The sequence below is a fragment of the Pogoniulus pusillus genome, chromosome 29 (genome assembly GCF_015220805.1).
Source record: "Pogoniulus pusillus isolate bPogPus1 chromosome 29, bPogPus1.pri, whole genome shotgun sequence".
In the NCBI taxonomy this organism is placed as follows: domain Eukaryota; kingdom Metazoa; phylum Chordata; class Aves; order Piciformes; family Lybiidae; genus Pogoniulus; species Pogoniulus pusillus.
In genome coordinates this window covers 12,265,138-12,292,497 of record NC_087292.1, presented here as the reverse complement: position 1 = coordinate 12,292,497, position 27,360 = coordinate 12,265,138, and the positions used below count along the sequence as shown (strand labels likewise).

At 39.2% G+C, this 27,360-nt stretch overlaps 1 protein-coding gene across 2 annotated transcripts; it reads right to left on the bottom strand.

Moving 5' to 3' along the window:
• Positions 1–1,454: 1,454 nt before the first annotated feature.
• Positions 1,455–26,725, bottom strand: ZNF831 (zinc finger protein 831). 2 transcript variants are annotated; one of them, XM_064167923.1, is made up of 6 exons: positions 26,620–26,725; positions 7,616–11,855; positions 7,025–7,164; positions 5,280–5,449; positions 4,449–4,600; positions 1,455–3,212 (listed from the first exon to the last, which is right to left on the bottom strand). In XM_064167923.1, the coding sequence occupies exons 2-6, from the start codon at positions 11,849–11,851 to the stop codon at positions 2,370–2,372; spliced, it is 5,541 nt and encodes a 1,846-aa protein (XP_064023993.1). In that variant the 5' UTR covers positions 11,852–11,855; positions 26,620–26,725; the 3' UTR covers positions 1,455–2,369. The 2 variants fall into 2 exon arrangements, with proteins under 2 accessions (XP_064023993.1, XP_064023992.1); XM_064167922.1 differs by lacking the exon at positions 26,620–26,725 and adding an exon at positions 21,569–21,787.
• Positions 26,726–27,360: the final 635 nt, after the last annotated feature.

Sequence of the window (27,360 nt, the reverse complement as noted above, 5' to 3'; positions counted from 1 at the left end):
TGTTATCTTTTCTCAGAAACAAGGTATTCAAAGCATATCTCTGGAGTTGTTGGTGATCTCTGGACTTGCTCCAGTTGGTTTGCATCCCTCTCATCCACACTTGTGAACAAGTTTGGGTTAGCCAGGCAGATCAGTAATGTATCAATAATGAGATCTAATGTAAAGGTTTGGAAAATTCTTCATATCTAAAGGGGGAAGGTCTGAAAAATGTTTCTTTACGGCCTATTTGAGAAGATGTAGGTGTTTAATACACACCTTATCAGTGATCAGCATTTCTTATTAATTTACTTCCTTCAACAGAAGGAGTAAAAAGTTGATGAGATGCATTCACGTGCAAAGGAATTCCACACTTGCTCCTAGCAAAGCAATGATCCATCAGAACCGCTCCCGACTTTGAAAGATAAAGAAACAGAGATTTTTTTTTCCCCCTGTGCCTAGTGCCCTCATGTGGCTTTGATGTTCAGCTTCTTGCAGATTAAATAAATCCTTCACTGCATGGCTGACACTTTTGCTGTGTAAAAGGCAGTGAATAATTTGCCCATATATCCTTGTATGTTTTTCTGTGGATACCCATGTTTGGTCTGGGTATGCACTCTTTGAGTGCCCTAACTTAAACCAAGAACGTTTCTCACAGTCCTCACTGAGTGATGTGTGTGATTCAGACCTCACTGCTCCAAGAGCTATTGTGGCTAAAAAGAATTGTGCTAGAGTCACTACCTTCCTTACTGATAATCTTAAAAATGCCTGATGTTTTTAAGGAAGTAAAATATTTTGGAGCTTAATGTTAGGTCATATCTTTATATTGCATACTGAGTTCCTTAAACTAATATTTCTTAGATTTTTTTTTGTCCTTGCAGTTTTGACACCATTATTGGTGTAATTAATGCAATGTTGTAGCATTTTTAGAAAGGGGAAAATTATTTTTTGTGGTTCCTCCTGAAAAAGATGTTTTTTTCTTAACAAAAAAAAAAAACCGTGGAATTAGGAACTGGTGTGATAATTTGATCATTACTTTTTTTTCCTGTACCAATAAATAGATTAACATACTTTCAGGCTAAAGGTAAAGCTCTGTATGGATGACCTCAAGCCTTGCCATGTTTGTAAGACATCTGAAATCACAGGAATTTCCTGGGAATTATCATTTGTTCTATCTGTTAGCTGCTTTGGCATCTTCTTGCACAGAGAACTTTCTTTTTCTTGTGTAGCAAACCAGATTTTTCTGTGAATCTGATCTAACCTGGTTGATCCTGTGATTCTATATAAGCTTACCTGTGCATGATTAAAGTAAAAGCAAATCCAAATATCCCAGATATATTAGTCCACAAAACTCTCTGTATGATTCATGATATAAGAGCAGTAGAAGTTTAAATATAAAATTAAGCTATGATGTAGAAGTTAAATGCTTTTTAATGTTTATCAGTTTAATCAAGGATGAGGAAGGGAATAAATACACTCAGTCAAATTAAAATATCTGTTTATTCACCTAGAAACCAGTAAGTTTTGGGGCTCATGGCACATAACTTCTTTTTAAAAACGAAAACAAGCTATGCCATATAGCTTCTTTACTCTCAGTAAAATAGCTTAATTGCAGTTAAATTTAGTATTACAATAAAAGAGTAGCATTCCAGATTACATTGTTTGGAGCACAATGTGATGAATATAAGGAGAAAATCCTTGTCAGAAACTTTACCACAAGGATATATCAACAGATAACATCCATATTCTCCACCTAAAAATCAAGAATATTTAAGTAGATCTTGGGATAAAAGGCACAAAACACAAAGCAGAGCATGCTTGTGTGATTTGCCACAAAGAAGCATTGACGTTTGTGCAACATGGAAAAAGATAGGCATTTTCCCAGACACTTCCAAGATCACAAATACTTGGGGAACAGATCTTCACCTTAATGCCAGTGTATCACTTCCAGTACGAATGGCAGTAACTACAAGAAGAGAGGAGAATACAGAAGATAATGCATCCATCTCCTCCCAGGAGATCTGAGCTGATATATTGAAGGAGCTGCTGCTGTTGTATTATTAGTCATAAATAATAACACTGCAGCCTTTTAATAGCACAGCCAGCGGCAGCTAGCACTTGTGGGGGCTGTGTGGGTAAGAGTGGTGACAGTGCTGGAAACCCTCATAAACACAGGTTTACCACTCGCATTTTAATGTGTGGGGCCAGCTCCCTCTTTGCTTCAAACAAGAATTTTTCGAGACTCTGAGTCCTTGAAAGAAAATACCCTTCAGAAGACAATGCTGCCTATTGCACAGAGGAATGGCTTTTCTGGTGTTAAGGTGCTTCAGACATCCATGGTATTTTCTTCTGTAACAGACCATCAGGTGGGCCTCTTGTTAGCAGCCTGTCTGCTATATTTCTATCACAAGCCTATCTTCATCATCGCTGCTCGTGTCATCGTACTCCACTCTGGTTTGCTTCCTCATCATCTCTAAGCTTCGCTTTTTGTATGTCTTTGAAGGTGTTTCAGGGTAGGTGTTGAACTCGGGAGATCTAAGAGTAATTGGGGGCTTTTTAAAGGTAGTAGTAGCTGTTTTGTGTGGCCTTCCATAGCTATTGGACTGCTGGTGGGTTCTGTTCTTGTCTGCACTCCCCTGAAGATCAGGGGCCATCTGAGAGAAGCTTGCTTGATCTGCGTGTTCTACACTGGGTAATTTATCCCTCATGACTGGTTCAGGAAGATACTCTGCCTTTGACCCAAACAAATGTGAACATCCAGGCTGGGAACAGGGAGTGAAGTTTTCTTTTGGAGACAAAGATGTGTTTTCTTCAGTTGGAGGTTTCTCCCTTTCTGAGGCCTGGAGCACTGGGTCTAATGTAGCAAATCTTTGACTCTTGGACTGCACATTTTCCTGGCTTGATCCGAGTTGTAAGGAAAGAGAACCTGTAGTCTCTGAGTTTGTGATGTCAAATCGGTCAGCTGTGCCTGTCTTTGTAAAATCAGAAGGGCAAGACCAAAAAGATGTCATTGAGTCACCCTGAACATTTGGCTGTGACTCCCCTGGGACTGACTGATGAAGCACAAATGGTTGTGTTACTAAACAGCAGATTTCCACATCACTGCTGACTTGCTGCATGGCTGCATTAACTGTGGATGAAAAGGAATGAGCTGTCATCGATATTTCCAGAGGAGCTGTGATGTTCTGAAAAGAGAACTTTGTTCTTGTGCGTTCCCTGATTTGCCCAGATATGTCCTGTGGAAATTAATGGGGGATGGGAAAAAGGGGAGAAATCTTTTAAAATCTTCAATCCAGGGCAGTCCCATCCTTTATAAAAGTGCAAAGATAACTAAGCTGACTGCATCAGTAGAAAACATGTGCCTCTGTTATCACTCCTATCAACTGAGTAATTAGGCATAATGTTGCTCTTTATTTATACAACTGTGATTGTATTTGCACTTTCTTTTTTTTCATTTTGTCTTTCCATTACTGCAGACCAAGTGACTCATCCCTCATTTGATAAGAAAATGATTTTTTTCCTCCCAGTATGTGGGAGAGGTGTAGTAAAGGATTTAATTTTTTTCTCCCTTGGGTAGGTGACAGACCATGCTAATAACTTATGGATGATGGGGGTTAGGGAATTCAAGCTGCATTCTAGGTACTATCTAGGATGATGTTCTTGTCATTATGATATTTTAATATAAATATTACAACAATGTTTGTGCAGTGCAGGGGAAAAGGTTTGTAATGAATCTGTAAGACATTTTTGTAATGTCCAAGGTGGTGAGATATGTCTAGGAAATAAAATTACTTAAAAAAGCATCTTAAGGATTGGACTCCTAAAAAAAAAAGTGCTGATGCTATATGAAGACCAAATGACCATGCTGCACAACAGCAGTCTGGTTCAGTAGCTTTTGTTCTCAAGTGTGGCCAGAGGAGGTCTGGGCAAAAAGTGTCATTTGGATAAGCACAGAAACCTCTCCAAAGCTGTGCTGACCCTGCACACCACAGCACTGTCTGCAGCATGTGCAGCATGAGTCAGGCCCCATCAGTTATCGGTAGCACTGAAATCACAGCAACGCTGGCATCTACAAGTGAGTAAAGGAATTCAGTGTTGTCACAGGATACACATTCTTCCCCCTGCTGCCTGGCCATTACTACCCTCCCCACTCTTATAATTTCAAGCTTTCTGTCTCAGGATACTCTGGTGCTACATCTACTGACACCTCTGACATCAGTGCTGATTGATCCTCTAACAGCAAGCATGCAAAATAATCCTTTTCAATTGATGCAAGTTTGATTTTTCTTCTAAAAGAGCTAATTCTAACACTAGACAACCTTCATCATATTTTAACCCTCAAGAATACCTTTAACACATTGTAAAACAAAATCTGCAATACAAAGTCTCAAGCTTTAAAAGAGCTTAATATAATTCAAATTTAAATTAACAATATATATTTTTTCTTTAATAAAAAGGAATGCAATACCTACTTTTTTATCCATTCTGTCTTTTTGTTTAGCAGGGTTTAAATCTTCAGTATGAGAAGATATTCCTGAGTTATTCTTTCCTTCTTTTTTCCTTCTACAAAGTGGCTTGTCTGAGGTGGAACAAGATGTGTCTTTTTGCTGGTGTAGGTAAATTTCTATTGAAAAGAGGTTGAAGAAATGTTTCTTTTTATTCCCCCACATGCTAGACCTTAGTACATTTCTCAGTATATCACTGACCTGACTTTTGTTTTCACTCTTTTCTGCACATTTTTATTCTAAGCCTGATATATTTTCTCATTTAATTATATGTGTTTGGGGTGTTTTTTATTGGCCTGCAGCTCCTGCAGAATAGCAGATGTTCATATCTGCTATGAATGAACTCAAGGTATTGTTCCTGCTTCCCAAATGGTTGTGGCATAAACATCATTTGCATTAATAGTGCTAAGGAATGATGGTGGCAGTGGTCATTGAAACACAGAAAGCAAGTTAACCCACCAAACTCATTCTCACACTTCAAACATGCAACCTTGTTTCAGAAACTGGTAAAGACCCATCTTACAACTGTTTAGGCTTCTAGTGGAAGGTTGAGTTATTACCTTCTAAAATGCCCTCCCAATTGCCAGGTTCACATGTGTAAATATCCATATGAACATCAATGTGTGTTCAGTTCTGAAAAGGTGCAAGATGTTTGTAGCTTTACTCACAAAACACACTGAAGGACAAAAGAGTCATGGCAGCTCTGTGTGGAACAGGTGCAGAGCAGAGATTCTGCTGGCGTTTATTCTCTTTAAAAGTGCACATCCAATACAGTAAAAAAATATTCTAAATACTTACCTTGTACCTTTGACTGAGGGGAATGGCACTTCTTGTGCTTATTAAATCTACAGGGTGGTGATGAATAGCCCTTTTTCAAAGCATCCAGTGTTCTAGTTGGACAAGAGTGCCTCTTGCTTAGTCGGTTAATTTTCAACTGAGCATATCCATGTATGTGCCTCCCTCTGTACCTGCATCACCAATGCCATGTGAAAGGTAAACAAATACATGTGATTTAAAAGCAGCCAGGGCAGAATAAAAACATGTCATCAGATAAACTGAAGTCTAACTGCAAGATACTGCTGTTAAGGAGGCATTTGTTTATGTCAACCCAGCAACAACCACAAAAAATCAGAATTCTAGGCAAAAGATGGGTAATTATTTTGTTGTTTTTTTTCCTCAGCCTGATACAGTAAGACAAAAGTATTCAGGAATAACAGATCCTTTTTCCTATACCTGGAATTTTAAAACAACCATATTTCATAAAAGCTTGCTTTGCACAGGAATCACCTGAGACTGCCTAGTTAATGGCATTTTTCACTTCCTACATACTACCTATTCATCATCACTAATGACCAACATAAGTATTTCACTTCTTTAGAAAGCTCACACTGGTATGCTGCTGGTATGTATGGCCTGAGCTTTTAGGACCCCGTACTTAATTCAGCCTCTGTACTTATTTGATAGAGCCAAATAAATAAATTCTGAGGCCATAAGGAAAAAGGAAACAAAACTCAAACAAACATGCACCCCAAAAAAAACCCCAAATAATCAAGCAATTAACAAAACCTCCAGCAAACAACCAAAAAGCCCCAAACAAACAAAATTACCAGACCAAACAACAGCAAAACAAAACACAGAAGAAGCCAAACCAAAGGAAAACACACCTCAAAAACCAAACCAGAAATGCATCCTAGAACAATGTGACTAGACTGGATAACATAGACTGGAGTCCTCTATTTTTGTTGTTATGGTCTTCCAAAATTGCAGTACTGCTTGCCAGAGTAGACAAGGTGATTGAGTTACTGACACTGGTTTGTCACAAAGGAGTCACTCTGGTTTTAGTCAAGAAATAAAGAGGGATGTATGCACACAATATGTGTCTCTTATTAAAGCAATTCATCAGACATTTTGCTACCCCACACCTTTGAAAGATTACAGGCTAAATCTTGCACTATGAGCTCCCATGAAACATGGAGAAATTTCACTGATGGAAGGAGTGTGTCTTTGATAGTTTTATACTCAAATTCTGTCTGTTTTTTATTTAAACTGAGCAATCCTTTAAGCCACAGATTATTTTGTTAGTTTGTATTAGAATTGGACACATATTCTTCTGTATTCCCTCGTGAATGCAAGTTCAAGAAATAGACCTGAGAACAAAGGGGTATCATACACTGCTTTTAGCTGTAACAGGATTAAAAACTGAAGTATATTGGTTGCCTTCAAACAAAAGTAAATGCTGACAATTTTGACAGACAAGAATAATGCCTAAAGCATAGTGAGAGTCACTGACCAGTTGTCATCTTTCTTTGGCATATATCTCCTTTACTTAGGTATGTCTGTAAACAACATATTGATACAGTTACAGTTTACCGTTGTGAAACCACTGCAGTGTGGGAATAGCTTTCTCTGAGAGATTTAGTTTTCCCCCTGCTTTTTATAAGGTTCAATTTTGGGAATGGCTTTTTTCATTTCTCTGGACTTTTTGCACCCATTTTAGCAAAATTATGTCTGTACCTAGGGAAGCTGAAAACCATATTCCTTACCATTTTGGGGTGACTTTAATCTTCTGTTTGTGAGTCCTCTTGAGTTTATTTGCTGAGAGTTTTTCCTTTTTGCAAGCCACTTTTTTCTTCTTTTGATCTGGTATATTTTTGAAAGCACCACCAGGAGCTGCTGAGCTTGACTGTGAAGAATATTGGGGAAAAAACAAAGTACTCATTGACATTTCAGTGCATCTAAACAACAAGAGGTCCAGTACACACTGTCACTGACTCCAAGTATCTCCAAATATAATAAACTCTTGATGTTAATGGTCTGCTTACATCCTACTCTAATGAAAATATGGGGGGGGTGGGGGGAAGGAATCAAGAATCAGAATATACTCTTCTCACTAGTCAGCATTCTCAGTGAACTTCTGGGGGGAAAGAAGCTTCAACAGTTCACACTGATGTATTTTTCATGCATCAAGTGAATATGTGATTTATCTTATAAAACCTGCACTGACAAATGCCTGTGAATTTCCATAAATATATTTTTATAATTATTTTATTTTTCCAGTAAGGGGGGTGGGGGGGAAGGGGGAGTGTCAGCCAATTACATCCTCCTGAGAAAGAAAACAGGTTTATTAATATTACCTCCTGCATCTGTTCTCCTTTAGAAAAGGATGAAACCCATGTTTTTAAGCTCCTGTTTGTTAAGCCATATGCCACAGTCTTGCTAATATTTTTCATTTTGAAAATAGAAATGTCATATTTTGACAGTGAGCATTCACTGCTAGATTCCTTGTCAGATGTGTACATGGAGGAGTAAGCAGAGTCTGCATTCCCCTTCTGCTCAGCAGGCAAAGGGAGGCTTCTTGCTAAACAACACCAGGTTAATCGAGGTTCAGCATTTAGTGACGGGAAGGTGCTCTTTGTACTTGATATTGTTAAACTTCCCAAGCAGCCAGTCAGATTATTATGGGGTAGTGCTGGGAATTCTTTACAGTGGGTGGTGAGAGTGTGACAATACAAAGTGCCCAAAGAATGACAAAAATAAGTGGTGGTGTTTGCAGAGCTCTGAGAGTGCTGTGCATCCTGCAGTGTCGGTGAAACGTCCTGAAGCACACGTGGACTTCCACTCCTGTCCCATCCCACAACTGTTTGCTCTGCTTCCTTGCTAGAAGCTGTTGTCATTATCAAAGAGTCACTTCCTGAGCAAAGATGATGTAAAACCTTCCTCTCTTCTTTGATGTCAGCTGATATGAAAAGTCCATTTGTATACATAGAAGTAAAACATATTTTCCTCTTTGGGGTCTGTGCAGAGGAAGTAGTTATGCTCATCCACTTCTCTTCTGTTTGCTTTTGATAATTCAGTTTAATTTTGTCCTGTTTGTTTTTCCAAGCATCGTGTACAGTATACTGCTGCCTGAAGTTTTGATTATAAAATGTGTTATCTGCTGTGGTTAAGATACCTGTTGTTTCTGAAGCAACTGGTGAACAAAACACTGGAGTTTTCCAGTTTGCTTGTACGTTCCATTGTAGCTCCCCTTTGCAGGCCTTTTGTCTCATTTCGAATTTTAAAGGGGACCAAAGCACATCATTAGAACATGAACCAAGCAATCCACTGCTAGAAGAGCAGAGGGGGGTGGTTAAAGTGTCTGCCACAGATGTGCAAGGTGACATCTGCTGTTCTGACCTAAGCAAACTTGACAAATCAGGGCCTCTCTTGTCTTGAGGCAATTCAAGGATATATTTGGGAGAAAAAGCATTTTGTTGTGGGCTCAGAGTTAAATGACCAGATTGCAGGTGATGAATTTTAGAAGACACATCACCAGCACTGCCACCGAAAAGTGAAACTTTTGTTTCTCTTTTCACAAGACATGTTTTGACATCTCTACGTGTTACATTATGCAAGGGAAAAGAGTTGCAATCATTTCCTCTTATCTCAGGCCTTAAGCATCCCACAAATGAAGTTTCTGAGATACCTGCTGAATATGAAAGGTTGACATCACTACAGTGAAGAGCTTTTGTGGGGAGCTTAGCTGTTTTGATAAACTCTTCATACTCAGTTCCTCCAGAGGATTCTATGCTTAATTTTTGCTCCTCTGCCTTACTGGCTAATTTCACTGGTGCTGTGGAGAGACACTGAGCACTAGTGCAACAGACTCCCTCTCCTTTGTTTACTGCATTGTTTTCAGTACTGGGGCTAGGGCAGGACTTTGAAATAATGTTTTGAGTCTTATCCGCTTCAAATTTTAGCTTTTTTCTTTCTGATGGTAAATTCTGGGATTTCCCTGCAGCTTCTCTGTTGTTACAATGGACCCACAGGGGTGTCAGGGCGTGCTGGTCGGCTTCCTTATCCCTGCTATGGTTTCCTTCGTTGTTTGAAGTGCTTTTATGATCTGATTCAAATGTACTGGAATCTTTCCCAGGGCTTGGGTTTTTGCATTTGCTGCTCTGTACTGGCAAGCAGTCATCATTCCTTCTGGTAGTGTTCAACTGACACTGAGTGTTTTGAAGCTGGACCTCACACCTGCTTGGAGCTAGTACAGTGCTGTGGCCAGCTGTGTGTTTCTCTGTGTCACTGCCACTGGGGCCTAGGGAAGTTTCACTCACTACAGTGTGTGCACTGGCTGTTCCTGAACATGATGTCTGCATTTGGTGAGTTACTCTGTCTGCAGTTTCCTCTGAGGACACTTTCTGTGGAGTATGAGTACAGCTTTCTGATTTACTGGTCTGTAAAACTGTTGTCATAAGGGAGGAAAGACTGTCTCTTTCCTCAGTAATTTCAGTGGTGCTAACTGGTTCCTTTGAATCAGGAGTGAAGCTTGTGATATCTGTAATCTTATTCTCCCTCTGTTTCATTTTCTTGGCATTTTGACTGCTTTTCATTTTTTGGTAGATTTTCTTAAATGTTTCATCTCCGTACATTTGCCATTTTTCTTGGGAGAACATCTTTAATTTCCTTTGACTGTGTTTCTTATTTTTAGCACTGATTATTTCTCCAGCCCCAAGCTTTTTACTCGCTTGCAACTCCTCTGATGGAAGAGGGTGATCAGCCACATTACTTAGTGGCAAATCATCCACTGCTGTTTGTCTGACTAGAGCTCGGGGATGACTGTTAGGAAAATCCACTGAATTTGCAGCAAGATTGTTGCTAGGCAGCAAACCAGTAGATCCTGTATTTACAGACTGCTTGCTAAGAGAAAGTGGTTTTGAGCCACCTGCTTTGTCATGTCCCATCCTTGTGCCCTCCACAAATGGCAAAGAGTTGCTCCGTGTAACAGGCACAGTGTCAATTGTTGTGGAGAACTGGGTGGGGACTGAATGAAAAAACATTGGCTTGGATTTCTCTAAGAGTGCAAAGGTAGATTTTGCTGTACAAAGGGAAAGATTCTTTTTCCTATTTATATCACAAGTCCTGATGTCAAAATGGAACGAGTCTTTGTATGTGTAAGGCATTGGCAGATCAATGCTACCCTGTTTAGAAAGGACAGTTTTTCTGGGTCTGACATTGTCTAACTGAGTATCATCCACCACACTTTTGTTATGAGATATAAGCTTTGAAATGTGTTCTTCCAGCCTCTTTTTCTCTAGCATTAAGGCTGTAGCTTTGTCAGCTGCATCCAGCTTTGCACTGTTTCTGAAAGTACACCTTAAGCTGCTGAAGGCAGTTTCATTTTCCAGTTCTGTGCTGTGTTCATGGAGGCTATGCAACGGGCTGGATGATGCCATCTGTTGTTCTGTGCTGTCAGAGCGTGACAGATACCCTGAGTCAGTGCTCTCACACTTCTTCAGCTTGCAGTCAAATGGCTTATAATCCCACTGTTTCTCCAGAGAGGTTGCTTGCTGCCTTTGCAACTGAGTATGCTTATTGGCAGTTGGAGTTCTTTGCTCCTGCATCTTCTTTCTCTGGCACTGACCATTTGACAAAGCTCCTGGAGATGATAAACTTTGAGGCTCTCCTTCAGGACCCCCCTGATTAGCCTTTAAACTAAATGACTGATTGGTTGTTTCTTGATTTTCTGAAGCAAAGGGTGAATTGCTTGTTGCTGGCAATGGAAGGTCATTAAGAAGTTTATTCGTGTCTGTTCCAGCACTGGTCCCTGAACTCATGTGTTTCATCTCTATTCCCTTGTCTTCACAGGTGCTACTAAGTTGTTTGCTGCCTTGATGTGAGGTGGTGCTGTCTGTCGATTTCTCATTTTGCTCCAATCCACTGCTATTGTCAGAGTCTGAGGGCAGTCTGGTATTGTTGACGTGTGTTTGAGTTCTCTTGTGTTTATACAAATTGCTTTGAGTTTTAAATGCAATACCACAAGTGGTGCATGGGAAGGGCCTCTCTCCAGTGTGAGAGCGAATATGTTTCTCAAGGACACTAGGCTTCAAACAATCCCGCCCACAGTGTTTGCAGATATACTTGCCAGCTTTTCTTGATTTGCCTGGGCTTCCAATAGATGCATTTACACAGGAATTTGGTGATGATAAAACTGGTAAAGTGCTCACTATGTTCAGCATTAGAGTTTGTCCAAGCTGTCTCTGAAAAACTGACTGAGGCTGATCTGTGCCTTTTGAAGGAATGAGTGGGTTCAGGATGAGAGGAATGTTACTGCTGTCTAGATTTATACAGCTCCTGCCAGTCACTAACTGGGTTTGTGGTTGAAAGCATCCTGCCTGGACAGGCTGATAGAGTGGTATGGAAAGAGCTTTCAGGTACACGGGCTGGGACAGAGCTTGTTCCTGTTGAGGGATCACACTGCCTTGGCTGGCATCTGAAGAACCCTGTGCAGGCTGAAGAGGAGAGGTTGGAACTGGTTGGTCTGCTGGTGCTACTGTAAAACCAGGCTGCTTCTGTGCCTCCATTTCAAAGATTATCTGCCATATGCTCATGCATCTGTGAGGGAGGGGAAACAAAACAAGTAGGAATCTTCAGACAGAAAAAACCCACAACACTTTCAGCCACCAGACTGGAAAAGTTAGCAGTTAAGACTATAACAGATCGCATATACAGGCTTTTTACAGACAACAGTTAATCAGTTTTTTCAATTATATTGATTCATCTTTCATAAGTAGGAATTAAAGTTTGGCATGGTGTAAACAACATTGGACCTTAAACTTAAAACCTACAATAGGTACCTAAAGTATTAGAAATAAATCTGAGTATCAGATTTGCAAGTGGAGGCTCCCAGGAAATAATTTTGGTTTAATTTTCTGGAGCCATAGTCTCATTACATATTTATACCATCTCTTATTATTTAATAATTTACACTAATAAATGTTAATATGGAAACACAGAACAACTAAGGTTAGAAGGGACATCCAAACACCTCAAAAGAAAGTTAGCACTGCGGTCAGATGAGGTTGTTCAGGGTGTTGTTCAGTCTGGTTTTAAAAGCCTTTGAGGATAAAAACTGCACATCTTCTTTAGACATCCTATACAAACACAAGACATCAAGCATGGCTGCATATTATTTCTGTTTACTCAGTTTAAGTGAGCTAAGGCTAAACACACTGCAACAAGTGATGTGACATGAAAATGTGTGAGCAATATGCAACCTATCTCCTGTTTCGCAAGTGGCATTTGCATGAATATGTACAAGGCTGAAAAGACAGTATCACAGCAAAACAGGGGTAAATTAAAGCTCTTGTGTAGACCAAGTTGATTTTGTCTCATTAAAGGCAGTAGTATTGCATATTGATTATTTTTAGATGCTTTCATTGACAGAGTAAAACATTTTGTAGCACAGTTTTTGGTAAAGGTGATTGTATTCTTATGAAATCTGTCCAAACATATTCATGGGAGGTGTTGGTGCTGACTACTTATTATTTCAATGAAAAATTGTCTTGTCTTTTTCTTAGGAACAAACCAGGGAACTATTGAAACAAGCTGGTTGAAAATTATCTGTGGAAAAGCTGATGAGAGGCATCAGCATAACCTCTTGTAATTATAGCCTGAGTGAAAATTAGAAGGTGCTGAATGCTTATTCCAATTCTTGCTCAGCTGTACTCACAGCCCTGTAGCTATTGGCTGTTAGGAACAATAGTCTGTCCTTGTGCAGTCAGTCATTAAAACTCCATTTGAAATAACAGAATCATTGGCTAAATGTGAAATCTGTTGCCTTACTTCATAATCCATAGTGGTGTTGCTGTACCTTCCTTGGATCATTTTATTAGCTAGTCATTCCTGGGCAACAGTAAAAACAAATACTCTGAAATGATGTTTGCAACTTAGACCAGTTTCATCCGACACACCCTGTGTTACCGTTATTCAGAGCAAGATCTCTGTGGCACCTAGTTACTGAGGATTTTGCATATAATTCACATAAAGGAGAAATGGCAAACTCAATGTAATTGGTTTTGAGTATTCCTTGGCTACTATTAGAGCAGTTAATAAAGCAGGTGATTAAGAGCAGTTAATTAGAACTGGTAAGTGAATATAAAGTTGGATAGAGATCCAAGAGAAGTTGTTACTTCACAACTGAAAAAGACAGCCTATCACTCACATCACGTGAAAAAATGAGTGTTGTTAGGAGCTATTGCTTTGTGCTCCTCAGTCTGCACCACTCCTGGAAGTTCTGCTGCTGGCTGGCAACTTGTGTTTCACAGCCAAGGCTACTCTGCAGGTTCTCTCTGAATTGTTTTGCCTGTGGCAAGAACTAGAAAAGTGGAGCAAAACCCAGAAATGCAGTCTCAGTCAGGTGTTCTCTGACAAGAGCAAGGGCATTAGTGTCTCTGCCTTACAGACATCAACAAGACTGCTCATGAGCCACTGAAGTAACTGAGAAGTTTGCTACCAACTGCATGGAGCTCAGGGTTAGACCGCTTAGGGGAAAGCTATCAGTACCTGATGGGATCCTTTGTCTTCACCCAAATATTTTTGTGTGATAAAAATTCCAGAAAACAACTTGTAAAATGAACTGATCTGTCCACAGCAATGTGCTAGATTTTGCCTTTCCTCCTTTCTGGTGAATTTTATAAATCAAAGCCAGTTATCGAGCAGGACTTTTCTTGTCTGCTTCAGAGATTTCTACATGGAACAATCACTTACGTGGCTTCGTATGATGGGTATTGACTAGGAGAGGTGTCATGGTAGGCCTGGATAGATCAAAATAGGCTTATTTTGACTTGCCCAGACATGTTTTTCTGCTCCCCCTCCTGCTATGGGGAGAAGGAACTGCAGGAAAGAGGACAAAGACCCTGGAACCACTGAGTCTAAGGACTCTGGCTTGCCCAGACATGTTCCCCTGCTCTCCCTCCTTCTGTGATGGGGGAAGCAACCACAGGAAATGAAGACAAAAGCCCTGACTTCACCTGATATGGTCAAGCTTGGTAAAGTGCCATTTTGATTGGCCATTCTAGGTCCGTGATTGGCTACTCTATGTCCAAAGGCCCATTAGTCTCGGGCTGCATTGATAAAAAGAGATAAGCAGGTAACACAATGTGCTCTGCCATCGTATTCACTCTTGCTTGCTGCTTGCTACTGCCCACTGCAATTGTTCACAGCCTCAGTGCATCCTGAACTGCCTGGAAATTCCACCACCTCATGTTTACCAGAAACAGGTTCTAAATGCCTCCACACAATAGGCCTGCATAGCCAGAGTGACATTGTGCTGAGACTGCACATTGCAAGACATCCTGCCTACAACTGCCAACACAAGGAGTCCTGGAGACACACAGATCATCTAGAGGCCAGAGATTGTCTGTCTCCTTTCCCCAGAAGCCTGGGAAGAATCAGAAGTCTCAGTGACTGACAAGACAGTAAGAGAATTCCCTGAACGTGTTTGGGTACTGTCTGAATCTGTAGCTAGCCCCACGAGTCAGGAGACTAATATTTTGTGAGCAATTACTTAAAGCCTCTTGTAATTCACTAACTGCCTTCTGCAATAAACAGAAAGGAGCTTCCTGAGTCCATGTAGTGGATAAGCAGTATAATTAACCACAAGTGGTATATATTGACTGCAAGAACCTTCTCTTCCAGTATCATGTTTTCATTTGCCAGTTATTTCTTAGTGTTCTCATTTTGCCTGTTCCTTGTGTGCTTAAATATCCAAACCATGCACTTCAAACCTTGTAAATAAGTTTTCTGGTGAGATCTAATGTTAATAAACTGTGCTCACAGTTATTTTATATATATATATATATATATATCTTTGCCTGGATATCAAAATTAATAGAGATTATTCATTTTGCATAATTCTATCACAAGGAGAAAGAATGGTAAAACAATATGGCTAGTTAAAGGAGAAGTTATTATCTGTGTTCTGTGGTGTGATTAATACTATGGGGAAAGAGCAGAATTTTCTAAGTTGCAAAGTGAGGCTGTAGACATTTCAAGTCCATTTAAGAAGGCTCTTAAGCTATACAGTAACTTTCATATAGAGCAATTTAAACACAGCATACAATAAAAACAGCAGCAAGTGATAAAACGTGAGCCAACAATAGTCATGAACTAAGCATGCAGTAGTTTTCCAAAGATGTGAAAATAAAGAGGAGTTGAGGGGACAAAATATGCTGTAGAGACAAGACTTGAAGAAGGGTGAAGGTAGAATATCTAACAAGTACCACATTAGACAAAACGCACCAGAGTGCCTGTGCTCTCCTTTCCCTGGAGAGAAGTGTGGAAATGCAGAATTTACATTTCCAGCCCAGTCAGCCTGCTCCAGTGTCACAAAAGCTCTTTGAATACCCTCAAATGCATGCAGAGTTGATGCTGCTCAAGGCCAGGCTGTAAGTCAGTAGTGAGCAGGTGTTTTTAATCTGCATCATGTAGTACCAAAGCTCTGTGTAATGCCACTTACTCTGTTAAATTTCTGGGGCCTAAAATGCAGCGTGATTTTCTGAATCATTTATGCAGTGTTCTACCCTGAAAACAACTTAAGTGACTGAAGAAAATGTAAAGTTTTAGCTGATGCTAAACACGCTAAATGGTGGTACAGAATCTTAACGACTTTTAAGAGCTTAATAATACATTTCTGTCAGCTGTGGTAGGTTGTTGCTCTCCACAGCAAACAAGAGGTACTTTCTTCCTAAGAAGAGCTTCTGTGGCTTGTGCTCTACTGTGGTGAGTACTTTTCACATCTGTCACTTATATCCAGAGCAAGCCACCCCATTTTTTGTACATTGACCAATAGAGTTTATCTCAAACTAATTCTGCCCCAAAGCTAATTCTGGGTAGTCCTTAGCCAAAACACAAAAACTTCTGGTGTTGATCACTCCCTGGGCTCTGTTATTGAACTTCTACCTGATGTTACGGGCTGAATTTTTAACCTGTAGCATCAAACTACCAGGACAAAAACTAAACTTCATCCTAGTTAGGTAAGAAAAAAATTTCCAAAGCCAACACTAACAGCAGGACTTGCCAGTCCAAAATGTTCTAAATCAGTCTCTTAAGCTATCAAAACTGATGAATAAAATTCTATTTAAAGAGCTTGGCTTTTTTGTTCCTAGTTTTACCTTCAGGTACACGCTGTTAGTAGGCCTGTGGAACACTGAAAAGTCAAAAGTGGTTTCAGGCAACAAAGCAGTGTAGCAGAAACTGCCTTATTCTGTATATAAAGTATTTTGATAAGGGAAATGATACAAAAATTCCTTTTAAATCCAGTGCATTCCCCTATTCTATATATTTTTTCCCTGAATTAGAAATACATTTTATAAAACTTGCTTTGCTTTATCAGCCCTGCTGTAATCATCTGGGTTATCCCCTCCCTGGAAGTGTTCAGGGACAGGTTGGACAGGAGCTTGGGCAACTTAGTCTAGTGGAAGGTGTTCCTGCTCATGGCAGGGGGAGTGTTTGGAACTAGACGATCCTTAAGGTCACTTCCAACCCAAACCTTTCTATGATTCTATGATTACAAGCAAAAGACTTTTATGTTTTGCATGAGACCTGAAAATACACTTTCAAACTGCCTATCATTATTAATAAAATCATTAAATAAACATCCAACTACCTAGTTCTTGCACTTAGATGTAATTTTTTGAATCATCACTGAAAGGAGGATCATTTCTTAAAGTTTATGCAGTACTCAATCCCCTGTCTTGGTCTACAAGACATGCAGACATGACAGAGTTAGTTTATTTTTGTAGACACTTAGAAACAGCTTTTCAACATTCTGAACACACAAATACACTGAAGGCTTTGCCTTTTTAAAAAGCTTTTTGTGATCCCTACCTAAAATACCATACCAGAGAGCACACAGAAATGGAATCCTCTTTAGTCTGTAAATAATTTTAGTTCACATACCTTTTATTGAACCAGGCATTTCAGCAAAAGAAGTCTCATTTCTGTCAATACTTGATGCAAGCAAAGGGAAATGAGGACAAAGACTTGAAACAGATCAGAAGTAGGAAGTTGCCTTTTCTGTTTTTTTTTTTTAACTTTGGTGTCACAGTAACAACCTCCAGAAAACAGGAAGAGACGAAACAGAAAATAAAGTAGCATTTCAATCTCTTTGTATCTCTTTCTATCCCATATCATTATTCATGTAAGAATCTATAAGCGGAATTGGCTGGCTTCAAAATGTAGGCTTTTTGTACTCTGTCCTCAATTGTAAGATTTAGTGCAATACACTGACACAAAGGAAGAATTATTTCTTTACACCCCTGAAGGTTAATTTGCTTATAACTTTACAGTAAAGATCTCTCTTAAAATGGCTTGGAAAAAAGAACAATTGTGGAGAGAAGCCACTTGCTACGTATCAAATGCTAAACTTAACCAGTATAGGTGTTATCCACCAGCTTCTAATGGGGGTAGAAAGCAGTAACAAGGAGGGAAAATACTTGAAGAATGTTAAAAGGTGTTTATGTCATGCAAGATGTAGGGGAACAGGATAGAGGACAGTCAAGAGAAGTGAAAAGGCAATTTTCGGAGTTTAGGTTTCATTTGTGGGCTAACTTCATACAGAGTTCTCAGCTAAAGAACTCATCAGAATGCAGATGTCCAGTTAGGGGACAGATGCACTTTATGCAAGCACCTGTTTAAAATGTGGGCTGGAATGGCTGCTTCCTCCACTGCTTTTAGGCTAAGTTCCCTAAATGTGCCTTCTCTATAAAGTTACAAAATTCACGTATCTGGCCTGTGAAAATTCCTTAGGAACACTGTATCCTGGGAAATGTAGCTTTAACTCTTACCACAATGAGCATCTGCCCTATTTACGTAGCTGCAGTCTGCATCTCATAAGCTGGATAGCACTGAACCTGTAATGTTGGGATTGTCCAATGTCCACTTTAGGGCAAGCTCTTCCTTTCAGGAATACAGATAACAGACTTGCTAGATGTGTCAATGGATTCACATTCTACACAGGTTTATCAGTCTAGGAAAGTTTTGTCTGTGGTTTGGATTGCTTTTGGTTTGTTTTTGGACCCAGTTTTTAGGAAGCAGAGAAATATTTCTATATTTCTTCCTATCTTTCTTGCCTGTCATTTAGTTAAGTAAAAATAAAAACCAAACTCTTATCAGGGCCTAGTCTTGCTGCTTACAATCCCTCTAGTGTCTGTAATACTCTGAAATGCTCCCAGTAATTGGTAATGGCACTGCAAATGCTTCAAATCTGTGAATCTAGAAATCTACTTGACATTGTGAACTGCTTTACAGTGACTCATGCTTCTCATCTAGAGACTCCTTCTGTCCATATGGATAAAACTACATGCAGTAGCTAGTTACAGCTCTCCTGGGAAATACTTTCCTAAGGGAATGGATTCTCACATGTAAGTGAGAGCTGGAGGATTATTGCATGCTACAGTCAACAAATGGAGGAAAAAAAGAAGATGCACATCTTAGAATAGAATACTGGCATGAATCAAATCACAAACAGATGATGATGGGCACTTTACATAACCAGTCAAATTTAGTTTCTCTTCAGTTTTATCACATATCTGAAATCCATTGTATTTTATTCTGCTTTGAAACTTACTATTATTATTTAACATTAAGATAAAGTTACTTCAAAGAAACACTTGTTTTGCATGGTATGCTCAAACTAGTAACAACTTATATGAGCTTTTGCAGTTACTTATATGGAAAGCTCAGTAACATATAAAATCCTAAATGCTAAAGCAGCAAGCTTCTTGTCCTGAGAGGCTTAAAGAAGCAGTAATTAAACATAGCAAGTTACAACTAAAGCAAGTGACTGCATAATTGTTTGCCCCTATCACACATTCCAGGGATTAGGAGAACCTTTTCAAGCTTGTTCTAAAAATCTTGAATAAGTGACTCTGAAATCAGACTGACTCCTCATCCTATGAACCTTCCCAGTTGTATGGATGAACAGGTTGTTGTAATGGCTAGGAGTAATCTGAGCAGTACAGAAGGACCTGTATTAGTTCAATGAGAAATTCAGTGGGCTTTGTTTTCCTGTATTTATCCAATATCTTTTTGAGTGTTGCTTCCTAAGATGGAATCTTTATGCAAGATTGCTTGCATTCATTTAAGTTCAAGATATTACCCTGCTCAGAGAACCCCAGTTAACTTCAGCTGCCTCAAGACATAGCAAAATCTCTATTTTAACTATGTATAATGAAAAGGCAACTGTCAGGTACTACACAGAAGGGTGTATGTGGTGCTATATTGCACCTAGTTCATGTCTTAACCAGGATTTGAGAAGGTAAAGCCACATACCATGGGTATATATTTCTAGGTATCAAGAATCTGCAGAAAGGGCTCCTTCCCAGGTGTCTAAAGCCCTACAGCCCTCAGAGATCCCTACAGGGTTCTAGCCAAAGGTGTGATTGGGTGAAAGCAGCCGTAAGCATGTGTCCTGTACTAATAAAGAAATAGATTTCAAAGATTCTATAGACTAAATTTTAAAGTACTTTACAAACTTAAGTGAAAAGTACCTTATAGGACTGTTAGCTATCTTTCTGGTTTGTTGGTTTGGTTTTGGTTCTGTTTTTTGGGGGACTTTTGGGTTTTTTAAGGGGACAGTGATGCCGAGAAGAGCACATGCTATCTTACTGTCACTAGGAGAGACACACACAGGAGTAATAATTTCCAGTTGCTAGTCTATCACTGACAGATAGCACAAGGTGCCAGTGTTTATGAAGAACTCTTTTGACTGGCTAGACAAAACTCCCACTGAAATATTAGCATAATAAAGTAATAGCGAAGCATAAAGTCTGGAATAAATCCTGTGCGAGGACTTTAAATACTACTTGTTTAATGGAGAAGTTTATGAGCGTGCCCTAATTCTGGTGCTTTCTAGTCCTCAACTCAGACTAGCAAGGAACTGATACATTTCCTGATTAGCTCAGAAATGACTGTTAGTCTTGATTTACTTAAAAACTATTTCTGCCTTTGCTCTTTTCTCGGTCTGACTTCATACCTTGAAGGTCTCACAACAGAAGTACTGACTTCACCTTTTCACTTGTTCTTAAAGGATGTATCTGATCTTACAAAACTGCAAGTTCCACTGGCAGTGTGCAGACCACTTCATACCTCATTAACAAAGCTGAAAGCCTCAGTGCCTTGAACAATTAGCATGAAAACATGCAATTCCCTAATCTTCTAAAACCCTCTTAGTCTTTCAGTGATAATATCATCTCTTGCTCAAATTCTGACTTGGGGAACCTTGCCACTTATTAGGAAGTAATTGTTCCTGAAGTTTTACCCTGCTTCTTATGTTACAGAAGTACAAAGCATCTAGCAAACATGCTGATCAAACTTTTGAATTCTTGTGCTACATCCTGAAGAGAAATATTTTTGACACCGCACTTCCAGAATTGTGTACTATCAGCCAAATTATTTTTGTAAATGCTGTACCAGAATACAGTATGAAAACCTCTTCAGAATGTGATCCATAACCACTTTCCTTCATTCTAGAACAGCACCAACTGTTTAGAGCATTATTACACAGTTTGCTGTCTTTTTTAGTCTCCTTTTCTTGAATATCCATAAAGGAACACATTCCAAACACTTAATGAGAACATTTCTAACAAATATGTATTTTAGTGTGTTAGTAAACACTGTGTGGTCCATTTTGATCTCATCGTGCAATTTACATCAGAATACTTCTTCTTAGGCTGTTACTTTTCTCAGCTCCAGCCGTGAGAAATGCTTTCTAGTTTATTATCTGTCTTTATTTTAAATTTGCATCACTTCCATATAAAAAGAAACATGTCTAACACAACTGTTGGTTTTGTAACACTGTTGGTGGCTTCACAATGAAAAATAAATTATATATATATATATATGTTTAAATATATATTATAACTTCTGCTTCTAAACATCTAAAACCCTCAATGTATTTCCCTTCTTTTCTCCCTTCATCAAATTGTCTCCTGTGCATTTCCCTTGTTAGGAAAGAGTTAACAACCTCCAGCCAGCAGTCTGTAATCAACAGGTTGCGCTAACAGAAAAATAATAACCCTAATCCATCTTTTAAAGTTTAGGAGCCTGGGCTAAATGATAAAAACAATCTGATTAAAGCCCTCTTAGATACAGAAGTGGGGCCAAGACTAAAATGCCTTGTGTTTTAGAGAAAAAAAAATCTTTCTCATTGCTAAGTGAAAGAATCATCACATTAAAAAAAAAAACAACTTTAACATTTCTGTCTCACCATCTAGAATTTAATTACATCTCTGTCCCTACAAAATGATAACAAAACACTTGCTAACCTTTAGGTGGCCAATTCACAGGCAGGTGGAGAGGTTCAGATCTGTGGAACAGCGTTGAAAGAAAAGAAGCATCCTGTTTTCTCTTTTCAATGTCATTTTCTTCTCTGTTTTTTTAAGCATTTGAAAATTGAAGTGTGGGTGGTGGGGTGTGTGCGAAGAGAGGAGGGGGTAAAGTCAGCCCACGCCTGGTGTAGGAAGAGTTTTAATGGCCGATGCTGGTAATATGGTTTGCCTGCTACAGTGTCTGCACTACTGCAGCTCTGTGTGTGGGCGTAAAGAAATGACACGACTGGGTTTCAAACCATTACACTGAAGATTTGCAAACAGTTAAAAAAAAAAACCCCAACACATAACCCCATCAGGCACAAATGAAAAATTATTACTTTTTTTTTCTTTGTTTCTAAGCTTTATTTGCTGTTTTGTTTTTATTTTAACTTGACAGATGTAATGCAGTCAAGTTTCTTCCTCAGCATCTAAATTTAAAAAAATAAGTAAATGAAGCATTTAGGAAAGTTTTGGATTTTACATGGTGTGAAAATTTTGTTATGGTTTTTGCTATTATTTTTTAGTTAACCTACAGAGCTTGTGTTCCAAAAGGCATCCAGATTTCCACAGTAAAAATCTTCAAAGGACACCTATATACCTGTCACTGAACATGTTAAATAGTTACCCAAATCTTGGTAGCACCAAGTAGTGTGGTACAATAGAGTATCTACTCCACAACTGGCCAAGCAGGAAATCTTAGACCTTATTATTCCCTTGAATATTCCACAAGAAAACACAGGGCATTCTGGCAGCCCATTTTTGTTCAGTAGCCTATCAGTGTGTCAGATTTACTGATAAACGATCACACAGAAAAGACCTGAATGTTTGTTGTAACCACTGGGTATAAAGGAGACCAAAAGGAGTGACACAATGGGGCTATTCTCCATATCATGGGGAATGAGAGGAAAATGCTATTTAAGCTGAAATAAAATAGCTGGAAGCATTCAAGATCAGGTTGGACAAGGCTCTGAGAGATTTTATCTAGTTGAAGATGTCCCTCCCTGTTTGCTGTAGGGAGCTGGACTAGATGACCTTTGGAGGTCCTTTCCAACTCAAACCATTCTATGAGTCTATGATTGCTGTCACAAGAGAAAATAAATGCAAATGGTTCTGAATACACTGTTGTTGGGAGGGACAGCTGGAAGTTTTTTGTCAGACAAGCAAAAACACACCTTATAGACATTTTGGACCACAGAGTGAAATGGAAACAAAACAGTCTTAGAAAGGAGCTTTGAAACTTCAAGGAACCTTTATGACTTGGCTGCACCATGATAGTAAGGGAGTAGCACTTGTTGTATGCCTATCTTCCTGTAAGCGTGAGAGAAAACGTGCAGCTTGAAAATGAACATATCTGGGAGAAGGCATATGCATTCCTAAGGCTAATGGTTCTAGACTGCATTTTTTCCAAGCATTCAAATGAACTCCAAACAGGATTTCTGTGGCATCTGGTATTCTACTGACAATAAACAGCAGGGTTACTGGATACATAGGCAAAGGGGGATGGAAAAGAGAGGAGACACTGCATGATGCCCACACTGCTGTTTAGTGCACAGTATAACCGGCAGTTCTTCACCCCATCTCCTGCCACAGTGCGAGGCAAGAAGCTGAGAGGTCCCAGCCTCACACATACAGAGCTGAATTACCAAATCGGCAGAGTTCAGTGCGTGAGTAAAAACAAGAACGCTGGACTGGAAGATTTAAGATTACTAATCCCAAACTTGAACAAAGAATCTAATAAAGGTAATTAAACAATGAATCACACTCCAGAGAGCCAGAAATGATCTTCAGTTCTATATCTACCTGGTAAAACTGTCAAAGAGATGTTACTGCCAATACCCAGAGGTACAGGCTGACTTGGTATTAAGTGGGGTCTGACTACTAGCCACAGCACAAGTTTAAATTCTGCTTTCATGCATAAGCTCATAGCTGAGGTCAGCTCCAGGAACTTTTTTTCCAGAGAACTGTCTGTGCCTCAGCAGATACAGAGAAGTGCATGCTTGGAGAGAAAGAAATATGGCTCCCAGCACAGCTGCATTCGGGCAGACCGAGTGCATTGTACAGCATCACATAGACTGCAAACTGAAATTGCTTAAGTCAGTTCAGTAAAACTGATCATTTTCCCAGCATTGTAGGTTTTTTGTGTGTATAGAAATAAAAAAGACAGATTTTTGCCTTTATTACTTCATCTTTTTCTAAACTCTAAATTACTTTTTTTGCACTGTCTGCTCAGTGAAGACACTTTTTGCCCAGTTAAACACTGTGATATTAATGAGTAGTATCATTTGAATCTTTATATATATATTTATAAATATTTACAATTCTTGACACAGTTTGAAAAGGCTGAAGTAGTGACTCTGACAGGTACACAATGCTCATTTTTCCCTCAGTGTGTGATGGACAGCTGTGTGTTGTGACTCTGTAGTAGCTGTATTTCCAAAACACTGCAGTGCTCATAATTTCTGCCACAATATTGGCCACTTGGTTGCAGACAACGTATTATTTGGAATGTCTAAATGCACCTAGTTCTCCTCTGAGGACTAATCCCCCATGAAGAAAGTGTACACTGCACTCAGTTACCACAAGTAGCAGTATTTCTTTTCCGGATGTGAACTCTCACATTTGAATACACAGAAATGATGGTTGTCTGCACAACTTTTATTTGACCATTTCCACCATGGTGCTTAACATGATTTTTTTCCCTCAAAGATCACTGCTCTGTCAATTGACAGACTATTTTAAAGCAAGTATTAAAAATCTGAGTATTAAAAAAATATTCAAGCAGGAGGAAAGAAAGAATTCCAGTCAATTGGACAGCCAACTGCCTCTGTATAATCAGTACTGCATAGCATCTACTAGGATTCATAACAGCACTTTTGTCTGCTTGTCAAGACACCAGGAACCACCACTCCAAAGTGGAGTGCAAAACTCATATGTTGGTAAGGCCACTGAAAAAAAAGAAGTCCAAGAGAAAAGAGCATAAAGACAAAAATGTGCTTGAACAGCAAAAGGGAGAGACACCGCTTCACTAGAAGCAAAGACAGCTCTACTTGCCAAAGAAAAGCCAGTAGAAAGAGAAAAACTAAAACACAAGGCAAAAGTAATGGATCCCATTGGGAAAATACTCCAGAGCTGCTGAGAAAATGCAAAGGCAGTCACAAAAATGAAAAGGTTCAGCTGTCTGTGCATACTACCAAAGCATTTCACCAAGAACTGAATTTCTTCTTTAAAGTGCTTGTGTTATTTTCACACCCCAACAGCAGAGCTGTACATATAGACAATTGCCTGAAGTAGTGGGGGGCAAAAAAGGTTCTCAAACTGTCTTCCATTCAATGCCACAGACCTTTTTTCCAGACACTGATACCATCATACAAAGTTGATTTTTTATTTGGTTTGGGTTTTTACTGCTAATTAAACATAAGCAGGTCTGGTGAAGGACAATGTTATGGATTAATTCACAAGAATAGCCTACAACCCAAGGGAAAACTTAGACATCTGAGAGAATAAGCAGATGTGTGAGTCTAGCTGTGCTGCTAATGAAGAATGCTCCAATTACTCCTCCTTGCTTACGTCACCCTGAGCTGACAGTTAAAAGGTTAAAAAGTGGAGGATGTTATGGTGCCTGTTCTGCAAAATGTTTTGCAGAAGGACTATGAAGGGTCTTTCCAACTCTCTGAGGTTGCTGAAGTAACGAGCAATAGTATTGCTAGACACATCACACCACAAATATGAGTAATTACAATTATGATGCACTTAAAAGCAAAGTAGCTGTCAGAGGAGCATGCTTCAGCTCAAAATGTCAGCAAGGTTAGCTGGTTTTTACACATGCACAAACTAGAGTGCAGTCATACAAATGTTTGCATCTGTTTCTCCTTTGTCATAGAAAGAGATAAACCTCAGAACTTCCTATAGTGTTAGGAAACGTTCTAAACCACACCAGCTATACTAACTTAAATGTACTTCACAGAAAAAGAAACTAGAATTTGACAGGGTCATCGATCATTTGAACCAACTTCCAGATCAATGTCACAAACAGTAGAAGGAAGCATCAGTAACTAGAACTGCAGGACCACAGTATTCCCATCACCCTGACCCAGAGCAGTACCAGCCACAGCGGTAAACCCACATTCCACACCACTCAGCCAACTCAACCATGTATTTATTTTTTCCACAAGTTTTTAGGTAGTTGTGTTCTTCAATCAACATGTTGTCAAGAAACCCCTACATTCTTGTACCTTGGTATCCACTTCTTTATTGCTATAGACACAAAACAATTTAAGATTATAAACTAATTCATTTACTTTCCTTCCCACTATGAAAGGATGCTCTTAGTGCCTCAAACTGCATAAAGCTGAAGAGCTGAAGGAAGACCTTTTTTTCCAAGGCTCACTTCTTCCAAAATGCCTATGGGAAACTTGACAATTTTCTATTTATTATTGTTATTATTTTCATATCAATATTGTATTGTGCTGTATGCTGTCCACTGAAAAATAGCCTGTAATCTTACTGGTGCCCTCTTATTTACCACTACCACAATTCTTCTCTTATTTTCTTGCCTTTGAACAGAGTTGAGTTCCTCTGACAATTTTTTTTATTGTATGAGAGCTGCCAGGTAAACTTCAAGTGATAACAATGCACTCTTCTTGTATCCCTTTCTGTGCCATAATCTTAACTAATATTTATACAATTTTTCACTGGGAATAGAGGAACTATACATATATGTACACAGAATTTATAGTGCAGTCCAGAAAACAACTGCTTTTAACACCTGGCTGTGAAATAGTCATGTCCACTCTGCCCATGGCTTGCTGTAGAGCACACTCACTAGTCACATCCAGAATGCAAAGCATGAGGTCAGTCTCAGGGCTGGCACTTTGCTGTTTACATCTCATGCCTGTTGTCTGAAAAGTTCCTTCAGCATGCCATATACAACACTCATCTGCTCCATGCATGCCACAAACACGTTTCAGTTCTTATCACAGGCTTTAACATGCCATTTTAATCCTTACCCTCATGAAGATGATCAGTGAAGCATACAGAATGCCTCATGCTACTGCATAACTTCAAAATTAAGATGGGAAGTGGTCGTGTGAAAAGAGGACTTGTAGCTTCCTGGCAGAGTATATTATTGCACTGGACTTGTGTTTCGGTTATGTGTCATGGTAAGAGGTATTTCTGTCATTCTCTCCTTTGGGTTTCATGGAGCTGTGCTTTTATCTGTTGTCAAGGAAACACCAGGGTTTTTTTTTTTTCCTCCTTTGCTCATTAATGTCTGCATTTTTGTTTCCATAGCTACAAAGGAACCTTAGTGTTTTAAAATAGCAGTAATTGGATTACCACGAATTTTGTAATTTATTGACACCATTAATGGCTCTGATTTTCAGAGGCAGACACTGAAATTGTATCAGCAGTTTTTCAGCTATTAACATTTCTTATCTCCTTCTCCTGAAACACCAAGTACATGCTAAGAAAAGGCTTCAGCATCCAAACACTCACTGCTCCCAGACTCAGACTCTACCCAGGGTATTGTAACTTAGGTCACCTAGTTCTTAACAGGAGTGGACAATCTGTTGTTCTGTCTAAATGTTTTCTGTCCATGCTAGTAAGTTCTATGCAAAACTGTGGAGATTCAGCCTGTTTGTTCTTCTGTTAAAAGTTACCAATCATTCCTTAAATCACCACAATGAAATGTGACAGCTTTTAATAGGAAGTTTCCCTGACCATGCTTTGCTTCCAAAGTGCCATGTAAT